This window comes from Stegostoma tigrinum, chromosome 19 (genome assembly GCF_030684315.1).
Source record: "Stegostoma tigrinum isolate sSteTig4 chromosome 19, sSteTig4.hap1, whole genome shotgun sequence".
Lineage (NCBI taxonomy): Eukaryota > Metazoa > Chordata > Chondrichthyes > Orectolobiformes > Stegostomatidae > Stegostoma > Stegostoma tigrinum.
Window position 1 is genome coordinate 35,865,608 of NC_081372.1, and position 12,215 is coordinate 35,877,822.

The window sequence follows — 12,215 nt, forward strand, 5'->3', positions numbered from 1 at the left end:
CAAGCTTCTTGAGTGTTGTTGGAGATGCATTCATTCAACCAAACAGAGAGTATTCCATTACGCTCCTGACCTGCTTCTTGTAGATGGAAGCAGTCTTTCAGGAGTCCAGAGGTGAGTTAATTGACATAGAATTCCTAGCCTCTGTGGCCGTGGTATTTGTACGGCTGATCCAGTTAATTTTTCATCAATGGTAATGCCTAGGCTGTTGATAGTGGAGGATTCTACTTCTAAATGCTGAACAATCCAACTCAAGAACCCTAAATTCACCCAAGACTTGAATATAACATTTAAACAACTTCATTATTGACAAATGCCTCCTTTCTGATTCTTCAATTGAATTATTCAATTCTATGATTTTCAACTTTCATCTTCACTTGAGTTAATACTTGCATGTAGGCGTTTCAATTAAAGGAACTATTTTATTGGCTTAAGATCAGTGTAGGTCTGTTGTTACAGAAATAACCCTTGTGTATCCAGTGCTTTATGTGTATGGGAACAGCCTTTGGCTGAAGTTAGAATTAATAATTAACTGTGGTGTATTTTTTGTTGCAGGCCAATAACACTACATTACAAAATACGACAACAATCTAATCCTTTTGCGCCGAGAATAAAGGCATATGATGAAAAAATTCAAGGTGGAACAATAGTGACAGAAGACGAAATAGTGGAGTAAGTCAGAAAAAATTCTACCTGTGTATTTTTCTTGCTTTTAGCTTATTGTATAATTTGTACAAGTAGCTTGTACTTGCTTTGAAATACATCCATCGAACCTTATTATTTAATCAGCAGCAGCGGGTACACATTATTGACGGTTGTCAAGGTGCCTGTCATTGATTGGCCAATACCCCTCAGCTCGCTGCCTATTCCCAAGTTATGTACTTTTTTTTAGAATAGGTGAAAAAACAGAGAATTGTGAGTGTTCATAATATTTGTGAGAACAGGAGCAAAGGATAATATTTGTGGAGGTTAACTGAAGCATGGGTATTAGAGGGCAATTGATTGATGGTGATTGTGAGTGTTGATGATTCAAGTGAAAGCATGAGGTGCCTGGAGAGAGGGTGGAGGGGGAAAGAGTGAATGATTAGAGCTGCAAGGTTATTCTGAGGAGTGCTGTGCAGTAGTATGCTGGAAAGTCAGGGTGGTCTAGCTACCTGAAGGTCTTAACTTCAGTCATCCTTCATACCTCATGGTGTCCTCAGTCCTTGGTGAAATGTTTCCAAGTTGAAGGGAGCACACTGCTGCTGCTTACACCTTATAAGCACATCTGTGTAATTGTGTGTTGTCCTTTTCCTCCCCACCTCAAGAAAGCTCAACTTACTGTAGCCCCTCCATTCCAAAGGCAGAACTGTCAGGTTGTGGGTGAGAGGCACGGCAAGCAGCTTTCCCAAGTCTCCTGACCAATCTGTGGTTCCTTAAAAGATAAATCCATGTGTTGGTGAGATATTGTAATTCATGGTCCCTTTAATTAGACATCCTTCCCTTGACAGAATGGTTATGCCATCTTTCTCCCCCACTGAACTGTTTGGGCACCTTTGAGTGGTGTACTGGTGCTGTAGCTGATTCAGAAACCAGGGTTAAGCTGCACCCATTAGCCAAGTGGATTCTGGACCTGAAAGTTTTTGAGATTCTGATCTTAACGAAGAAAACATGTCAACAAGTTGGCGTTGTGACACAAGTGAAATTTCTATACACAAATGCATGTAGCCTAAGAAATAAATCAAATGAACATAATACACAAATTGATGTCAAGGATTAGTATCCATTGTCAGAGACCTGGCTACAAGCTGGGCATGATTGGTAGCTAAACATTCCGAATTACAAGTTCCAGACAAAAGACAGCAAAATTGTAATGGAAGATGACAACATTTATATTTACAAAATCAAGAGATTTCAGTAGACGCAGTCAGGCATTAGAAATGGGATGGATTGAAATTTAGAGTGGGGTGGGGGAGTGTGGGATGGTGGGGTGGTAATGTAGAGCTACAGAGAACTAGCAGCTACCTGCCAAAAACCATGTGGTTACCCCAGGACATTTTATTGTCCACGGTGCAGAATTGATTTAATGAATATACTAAAGACAGTTACCGAACAGTTTGTTTTACATTGAATAATGGAGTCTTATGTTGGATTTAATGATGTGTAACATACCAGAATTTGACAGCAATTTGACAGCGAGGAAACAGACAGCCTGGGCAAGGTAACTGGGCAAAGTTATGGCAGTTGAAGTGCAATGAAGATTGAGGAAATATGTTTTACCTAATTGGAATGTTTTGTTGGAAGATCAGAAATCGTGGAGGAATGAAGGGAAATTGATTAAAAAATTAGCAAAAGATTGTGCACAATTACAAGAAGTAATTAAAATGGCTAATGGTATATTAGACTTTATCCAAGGAGCTTGAAAGTCAGGAAGTGAAGATTCCGTTTGCAGACCCCTGGTTAGTCTGTATCTGGACCACTGAATTTGCGAGGTGAAAGCCTAGTGGTATTATGATTGGACTGTTAACTCAGAGGCTCGGGTAATGTTCTGGGGACTTGGGTTCAAATCCATTTGACAGAATTTATTTTAAATAAAAATCTGGAATTAAGAGTCTAAAGATGACCATGAATCGATTGTCGATTGTCAGAAAACCCGATTTAGTTCACTAATGTCCTTTGGAGAGAGAAACTACCATCCTGACCTGATCTGCCCAACATGTGACTCAGAACCCAGAACAACGTGTTTAACTGCTCTCTACGCAATTATGGATGGGTAATAAGTGTTGACCTAACCAGTCACACCCTCGCCCTATGAATGAATAAAAGAAACAATTTAAGTGCTATTCATCAGAAGAGATATATTCGCAATGAAAGGGGAGTATTGTTTAAATTCACTAAAATGACACCAGGGATTAAAGGACATGCGTGAACTTGGTTTATGAGTTTAGACAGATGATTCAATCAAATCATTGAGAATGGAAAAAAAAAGTCACTACCTCTGACGAAAGCATCCAGAATGAATGTGCACAATCCTAAAATTAGAGCTAAAGTCCTCAAGTCAAAAATCGGGAAGCACTTTTTCCAATACAGGGTTGTGATCATCTGCAGCACTCCTGCCAATATCTGTGGAGATTGAGTCATTTAAAATGACCGAGCCTGAGATTCACAAGTGTTTGTTAGATAGAGGAATCACAAGCGTATAAGAGTGTGTGTCAAATAGATTTGAGGTGGAGATCAATTATGACGACTTAAATTACAGAGAAACCTATATTAGTTGTGTGAGCCTACCGTTGACATTTCCACCCCAGGACAGCTCTTCCTCCTGTAGCATAAATTCCCCTTTATTCCAGCAATTTCTAGCCACAAGCTTATTTGCATGCTGAAGTTGAGACTCCTGTGCTAAATGCACCGTCTAGACTCTGTCTAGGCTGGGAGTAGAATCAACTGTGTTAGACCTGTTGCCGAGACCTCCTCATGATTGTCTGCACTCTGACAGCAGTTGAATAGCCCACTTAATAACTAAATCCTGAGGATCCACGATCTGTCAGAATGTAACGGGAAATATCTTTACCCTGTCTTCAATCAGGGCAATACACAGTATAGGTGAAGTATTTTCCTGAGAACATTCCTGGGCTACTTGTCCAGATCAAATGGAAAACTGGCAGGACTGGACTGGAAGGCCTAGGTTAATTTTCAATAAGGAAAGGTAAGCCTTGTTGTGTTTAATTTTGTTTTATTTTGCTGCACTACTTTTTGTTATTTTCCAAGTATTTTTCTTTTGGTGTGTTCATGATGTGTGCCAGGAATGTTCACCAAGGGATAATAGGTGACAGTATGCCATCACTCTATCTCCCACTTTTGTTCGCTTTCACAGCAGTTTGTGGACATGGCAGACTTGCAGATCTGAAGCAGTAAACAGAGTTTTAAATCTAATTTCAGATTAATTTGCAATAATTTACAATGAAATCACTGCTTTTGAAAAAATGGTTAAAAGCTGTAATTTAATTACATTTGACCTAGGGAGCTGCAAGTTACTTGTGCTGCCCAGTCAATAGAATAAGATTTGGAGAATTCAAGACCCAGGATGACATGTGGGTTTTCAGTTGGATGGTGGTGTTTCTTCCTTACCTCTTCAATAAATTTCAGGTTTAATTTATCTTTTCTGTCTGCTGAGATTTGCTGCATCATGAGATTACTAAACTAATCATTAATTGACATAGATTAACCAGTGCATGACATTTTGTTCATTTTTGGCTAAATAGGCATGTGCTGATAGTTGATATGATGAATTGTAAAAAGCTTGGCACTGTCCTAACCTAAACCCTTCTTTTCGTCCACATCGTGTGTAGCTTAGTTGGTGCTTTCACTGAACATTTCACAAAGCACGCACCTGACTGGTGATAAAGAGCAGAATCTCACTGACATAACATTTTAAATATGTGGTTGGTGTAATTTTTTCATTGTTAATTTCCAGCAAGGGATTTTTTTTTTCCAGTGCCATTAAATGCCATCTTTTAAATTGTATGGCGCTTGGACTGGATATTTCCTCTGTGGTTCCTTAAAGATGGTACGACCACAATCAAAAGCTTCATATTATTGCAAAAGAGAGAGATAATGGGAACTGCAGATTCTGGAGAATCCGAGATAACAAAGTGTAGAGCTGGATGAACACAGCAGGCCAAGCAGCATCTCAGGACCACAAAAGCTGACGTTTCGGGCCTAGACCCTTCATCAGAAAAAAGACTTTTCAGTTCGTGTTTTATATTTTTAGTTAAGGTTTTGGGTCAGTTGGTGTGCTGTTTGATAGGGAACATCTCACCAGTGGGCAGTTATGTTTATCATTTAAATTCTGTAGCAGAAATGCTCATTCTTCTGCTATTCTTTGGCTATCCAAGCTATCGTTAAAATTCTAAATTGCTGCCAGAGATACCAATATTATTGTTGCTACATTATATTGGTGACAATACATTTGACTGAATTTGCAAAGGATCCCTCACTGTTATGCTATTTCTGAAATTTCTATAGGCCTTCTGCTGAGATTATGTCAAATGTTCAGGAGAGTTCTGTAATACTATGTTGTAAAGTTTACTTTTTGGTCTGACAGTTGGAATAATTTCCTAGGTACAAGAAATTGCTCAATGATGCACGCAAGTATGAACTAAATCGTCATGATGTTATCCTTTGTACGTGTGCCACTTCTTCCAGCAAAGCTCTGCAACAATTGAGTGTGCAACAAGTATTGGTGGATGAGAGTGCCATGTGCACTGAACCAGAACTGTTAATCCCTATTGTTGCGCATAAACAAGCAAAACAGGTAAAGTTAAATTCTTATCCTCTAAAGCATCTTTAGAAGTAGATTTCTGATCATCAGTTTTCATTTCTTACATCTAATTTATTTTTGAAACAAGGAGAATGAAATGCTGTGCCATCTCATGTTGGTGAGCCATGTTCTTCAGTGAACCATGACCGACTTTTCCAGATTATCTCTCCCTGAGGGAGTGTTTTGAAGAAATAACTGGGGTGGTAGAGAAGGAGCTGTCAAAAAACTACATACTTTCTCAAAAAATGCAATAAGTTTGACATGACCTACCTGTGAAATCCATGTTAGCCCTCACTAATTGGCTTAAATTTCTTCATTGACTTGCCTCTTATTCTTTTCTTTCCCAATCTGTACACGGGTAATTGAAGTCACATATGTTTCTCTTTTTACATGTCTCAGAAGCTTGTCCCAGCATTTGCTCCTCTATGTCGTCATTATTTGGATGCTGTAGTAAACACTTTACGACATGATGACAACTTTTATCGGTTCTCTATCTTTAATCATATGGATCCCAGTCTTTGAAGTCTCAAATATATTGTCTGTCTTTAGGTTTGTATTATAATCCTTGATCAGTTCAGCCAATCCTCCTATTGTCTTTTTAACTATCCCTACCCCTCCTGAATATATTGTATAGCCAGAAATGCTGAATTGCCATTCCTAACCCAGATCTCCATTATAACCATCAAGTTGTCTCATAATGTGGCAACTGGTGCATGTAACTTGGCAATTTTATTTGAATAATAGTACACATCCTTTTTTGCTGCTAAGTGCTCTTGAACTTCCTGCTGCTAAATTAGTTATTTTTCCCCATATCACATCATTAGTTAATCTTTGTGAGGATATTGATCTTGATGCTGTTCTAGTCATGCAAAGCTCTTTTTTTCCCAAATCTGATCTGAAATATGAAGCGTTATGCATTGCACCCTTTTCTAGGCATGTATTCATTAGCACTTTTGTTCATTTACCTACATGCCATCCTGGAAGTCCTTTGAGGCCTTGATCTCTCGTACTGTCCTTGCTCAATCGTACTCCTCACCTCACCACTGTTTCCCACGACATGTGCTGTTCGTCTCTCCTTTGATGAATGTCCTGCAATCATTCAATGATATCCTTTAGTTGATGCCGGGAAGACAACACTCTATTCAAGAGACCCCTTTGGAGCTGGAAAAATAATTATCCATTGCCTGTTGAATCCCCAATAACTATCCCTGAAAATTTTCTACGTTTTGCTTTACCCCCAACGTTCCACCATTTCTTACCCCTACTGTAACTAAACTTTAGTAGCTAATTTCTAACTAAATGTTTCATGATGCTGTGGCTTGCTTCTGACTATATTCCCCCAAAGTGATAATACTTAGTCTCATATTCAGCACTGAATTCAGATCCCCCAATCGTCAGTGGGAAATTGAGAAGCAAACTTGTAAGGAGGTCTCAGTTATCTGCAAGTATAACAAGGTGGTAATGGTAGGGGATTTTAACTTACCAAATATAGACTGGGATTTCCGTTGTTTTAAGGGCCTGGATGGAGAGGAATTCGTTAAGTGTGAACAAGAAAATTTTCTTATTCAGTTTGTGGATGTACCTATTAGAGAAGGAGCAAAACTTGACCTTCTTTTGGGAAATAAGGCAGGACAAATGACAGAGGTGTCAGGGGAGAACACTTTGGAGCCAGTGATCATAATTCTATTAATTTTAAAATAGTTATAGAAATGAATAGAATTGATCGAAAAGTTGAAGTTCTAAATTAGAGGAAGGTCAATTTTGACAGCATTACACAAGAACTTTCCAAAGTTGTTTGGTGGCAGATGTTTACAGGTAAAGGGATGGCTAGAAAGTGGGAAGCCTTCAAAAATGAGGTAATGAGAGTCCAGAGACAATATGCTCCTGTTTGGGTGAAAGATAAGGCTAGTAGGTGTGGGGAATGCTGGATGACTAGAGAAATTGAGGCTCTAGTCAAGAAAAAGAAGGTAGCATATGTCAAGCGTAGACAGCAGGTTAGAGAGCAAATCCCTCGAAGAGTATAAGGGCAGTAGGAGTATATTTAGAACTTGGGAGGGCAAAAAGGAGACATGAGATAATTTTGGCTAATTGAATCACAGAGAATCCACAGGAATTCTAAGAAGACATTACAGACAAAAGAGTTTCTAGGGGGATAATAGGGCCCCTTAAAGATCAAAAAGGCTGCCTCTGCATGGAACTGCAGGAGATAACTGACATACTAAACAGGTATTTTGCATCAGTATTCATTGTGGAGAAGGATATGGAAAGCTGGAGAACTTGGAGAAATAAATAGCGATATCTTGAAAAGTGTCCATATTATAGAGGGGAGGTGCTGGATGTCTTATAATGCATAAAGGTGGATAAATCTCTGGAACCTGATCAGGTGTATCCCAGAACATTGTGGGAAGTGAGGGAAGTGATTGCTGGGGTCCTTGCTGAGATATTTGCATCATCGATAGCCACAGGTGAGGTGCTGGAAGACTGGAGGTTGGCCAATGTGGTGCTATTATTTAAGAAAGGTTGGAAAGAAAAGCCAGGGAACTATAGACTGGCGAGCCTGACATCAATGGTGGGCAAATTGTTGGAGGGAATTCTGAGGGACAGGATTTGTATCTACTTTAGAAAGACAAGGACTGATGAGGGATAGTCAACATTGCTTTGTGCATGTGAAGTCGTGTCTCAATAACTTGATTGAGATTTTTAAAGAAATAACAAAGACAATTGATGAAGGCAGAGCAGTGGACATTGTCTATATGGACTTCAGTAAGGTTTTTGACAAGATTCTGCATGGTAGACTAGTTAACAAGGTTAGATCACACGGAATAGAGGGAGAACTAACCATTTGGATATAGACCCAGCTCAAATGCAGGAGGCAGTTGTGAAAGGTTACTTTTTTGACTAGAGGCCTATTACCAGTAGTATGCCACAAGCTTTGCTGCTGGGACCACTGCTTTTTGTCAATCATATAAATGATTTGGATTTGAATACAGGAGGGATGGTTAATAGGTTTACAGCTGACACCAAAATTGTTGGTATAGTGGAAAGCAAAGAAGGTTATCTCAGACCACAATGGGACCTTGATCAGGTGGGCCAATGGGCTGTGGAGTGGCAGATGGAGTTTAAATAAATGTGAGGTGCTGCATTTTGTGAGGGGCAAATCAGGGCAGGACTTATACACATAATGAGAAGGTCCTGGGAAGTGTTGCTGAACAGACACCTTGGAGTACAGATTTACAGTTTCTTCAAAGTGGAATTGCACTTAGATATGCTTGCCTTTATTGGTTGGTGCACTGAGTATAGGAGATGGTAGGTCATGTTGTGGCTGTTCAGTACATTGGTTAGTCCACATTTGGATTACTGCATTCAATTCTAGTCTCCCTGCTATAGGAAGGATGTTGTGAAACGTGAAACTGTTCAGAAAAGATCTACAAGGATGTTGCCCGGGTTGGAGGGTTTGAGCTATAGGGAGGGGCTGAATAGGCTGGCGCTATTTTCCCTGGAGCATTGGAGGCTGAGGAGTGACCTTAAAGAAGTTTATAAAATCGTGAGGGACATGGATAGGGTAAGTAGACAAGGTCTTTTCCCTAGGGTCGGGGAGTCCAGAGCTAGAGGGCATAGGTTTAAGGTGAGGGGAGAAAGATTTAAAAGGGACCTAAGGGACAACTTTTTCACGCAGAGGGTGGTGCATGTATGGAATGAGCTGCCAGGGAAAGAGGTGAAAGCTGGTACAGTTTTAACAGTTAAGAGGCATCTAGATTGTTCTATGAATGTTCTATGAATAGGATATGTCTGCAGGGATTGGGGCCAAATGTTGGCAAATGGAACTGGGTTAATTTAGGATATCTGGTTGGCATGGAAGGGTCTGCTTCCGTGCTGTACAATTCCCTGACTCTGTGAATCCATGAATGCCAAACTCCCAGATAATTACTGTAGTCCCTGCATTCCTTTTACAATATTACCTCCAGCACTGTGTTTACATTACACTTGTCTGTTCTTTTTTCTGCTAATATAATAGTTAAAACTAAGATTAGATAATAAAGGTAAACAGCCATCAAAATTTTATGTAACCTTGACATGCCTTATAAATTTATTTTCAGAGGTCCAGTGAAATGATTTGGTTTTCAGTCTACTGTTAAATACTGTTTCTTCAGAAAACATTCAATTCAGGTGGTTCTAATACCATGTAAATCACTACTGGAGAGGAGGAGTAATTCTTATTTCAGTGTTGTTATTGTGGTCAGAAGTTCTACTTTGTGATTGATGGACGATTCAAGAGAGTTGGTAGTACAGAGTAAAACATGATATGTGGAATAGATTTCCCTGTCGGTGAGCCTGAGTGTATTGGATCGCTGGGTTGCACCATATAAAAGAAGATTAGAAAGATTCACTCTGTAATACCTATGCAATAAACTGTTTTGACTATGAAAGAAATATTAGTTTACTTAAGTTTGATTTATTTGATTTGATACCATTTGTGTATAAAATTATGTTTTTACCTTCAGATTGTTCTTCTGGGTGACCATATGCAACTCCGGCCTATAATAACCAATGAGTTCTGCCGGCGTCTTGGCATGGAGACGTCACTTTTTGAGCGCTATGTTCAACAGACGGTAATGCTTAATGTACAGTATCGGATGGTAAGTATTAGTTGCCTGGATTCTGTAATGTTGAAAATGATAACTGTTTAATATTGAATATAATTTGTTGCAATCCTATGGAGATTAATAATCTCTAAGAACCAAACTTAACACTAAGCATGATAAAGAAATTGATGGACAGGTCTTCATTACTAAAATTTTCTTACTTAGGCTTGATTCTAAATCAACATAAATTAAAGGCAAATTATATTTTGTAGAAACTATAAATTTCATTTTAGATAGACCATGCAGAAATTAAAGGCATTTCAGTATTTTCTGGTGATTCCTTCAGAGTGTATAATATCAGTTCAACCTTGGAGTCCCATAAAGCTTTGATTCTCTCAAGTCGACTTTCAGGTCTTTTATTCATGGAGGAATTAGGCCCAACCATCAAACCAACCATCAGATTTACCATCTCTGAGTATAACATTCACCAAATGGCACACTGTTGCAGTGAATTTAAAACAACCACCTATTACTACAGTAACTGTGGACTTTATTCCAGCATATTTTGGGGACAAGCATCGTCTGGTTGCCCAGGATAGATTTCCCAGAAATTCAAAAGTTTCAGTACAGCGTATAATTGTCAATGTAATACAAGACCCCCTTATCTCAATCTCAGCATTGGGTCTGTTGGTTTCTATGGCAATTCAACCTTCAGTTTTGCCTTAACTCTGTAGTCTGTGTATCAATTCATTAGCAGTAAATTGTTACAACACATATTCTTAGCTAGCTTCGCACAGGAATGGAATAATATCCTTTCATTCCTATAGTATTGGCCACATTTTCTTTCGTGCTTTGAGAAGATTGATACATCTGTCTCTTCTGAGCTATTAGTATACATTTAAATACCAATCTTAATCAATTATCTCACTTCCATCCCTCCTGTGGGCCTCAGCCAGAAGTCTCTAAGCCAGGAAGCCACCACCTGGACACTGTACCCAATGAATATCCAGAGATCTTTCATGTCCTTGTGGGTGTTGCATCCCTAAGCTTTTATCTTGCACTTCTTTCAGCACAATCTGCATCCTGGGTTTCTTTTCAATGGTTACAGCCAAGCTCTTTAATGCAGCACCCCCTCTTGTTCTTTCACCACAGCGTTGGCAACCCTTTCAGCCAGCTGTTGCTCCTTCAATCAGAGGCTTTGGAAAGCAATTACAAAATGATTATCAATTGTATGATCACCAACACATGGGATGGTCCGTATCTAAGGATGGGTTTGTATATTAGGTCTTCCGTTCCACTGTTCTGCCACCTACTGGTGGTCTTGATATCCTCAATGTCTTTTTTAAAGATCCAATTCTTCTATCCCAGGTTGTAACTATTCAACAAGATTTGCCAACATCCTTGCAGATTCTCGGCAGATGCTCTATTAGAGGTGATACCTCATCATTGAGCAATTTGACACTTTCCTATTGGTCACTTGTATCTCCATGGAGTTTCTGCGCTATATGTTTATCAATTTCTTGCGACCAACCTGAGCACAGAATTCTGGTGTTAAAGCAGAATGTTAGTAGGGTATCTCACAGATTTTGGCTGTATAATTTAAAAGACCTTTCATTAGTCAAAGTATAAAAAGAACAAAGAACAGTACAGCACAGGAACAGGCCCTTTGGCCCACCAAGACTGCACCAACAAGTGATGCCTTTCTAAACTAAAGGCATTTTGCCTCTATACCATCTGTATCCCTTAATTCCCTGCCTATTCATGTAACTGTCAAGATACTTCTTGAATTTTGCTGCTGTATTCACTTCCAGATCCTCCTCTGTAGTACATTCCAGGTACTTACCACCTCTGTGTCAAAGAACCTGCCTCTCACATCATTTTTAAACATACTCCTTTTACGGTAAACCTACATCCCCTAGTAATTGACATTTCAACCTTCGGAAAATGTAGTTACACAGTATTCTTCTTCACAAACATAAGCAGTCCATTCTGGTTTATAGCTGGCATCAATTAATTGGTATAAGTTGGTATAATTGGCCTTGGACTTAGTTGTATTGACCCATATATGGTCTCAGAGTCACTGGAAACCCTGAGGGTACACTACTACACCATGGCAGGTGCTGCAGCCCTCCAATTTGGTTCCACCTGATCTATCTCATTCTGGGACTACATGTAATGGTACATCATTTCATGCAACATTATCAGATCCTTTAATTATCCTGACATAATCAACTTGATTAACACGACCAGGTTGGATAAATGGTATTATAGTACCATTGGTGCTGTGGTAGCACCAATCTCATCAAGGCTCAGGATGCAACTTTGCAGTGTATTTG

At 39.3% G+C, this 12,215-nt stretch overlaps 1 protein-coding gene across 3 annotated transcripts in view; it reads left to right on the forward strand.

Annotated features, from left to right (window-relative positions):
• Positions 1-12,215, forward strand: part of helz2a (helicase with zinc finger 2a) — a 109,840-nt gene that overhangs the window by 63,105 nt on the left and 34,520 nt on the right. For all 3 annotated transcript variants that reach the window (XM_048550288.2, XM_048550287.2, XM_048550289.2), the window contains 3 exons: positions 553-669; positions 5,098-5,290; positions 9,799-9,933. In XM_048550288.2, coding sequence (XP_048406245.2) covers positions 553-669; positions 5,098-5,290; positions 9,799-9,933 — 445 coding nt within the window. The remainder of the gene's footprint in view (positions 1-552; positions 670-5,097; positions 5,291-9,798; positions 9,934-12,215) is intronic.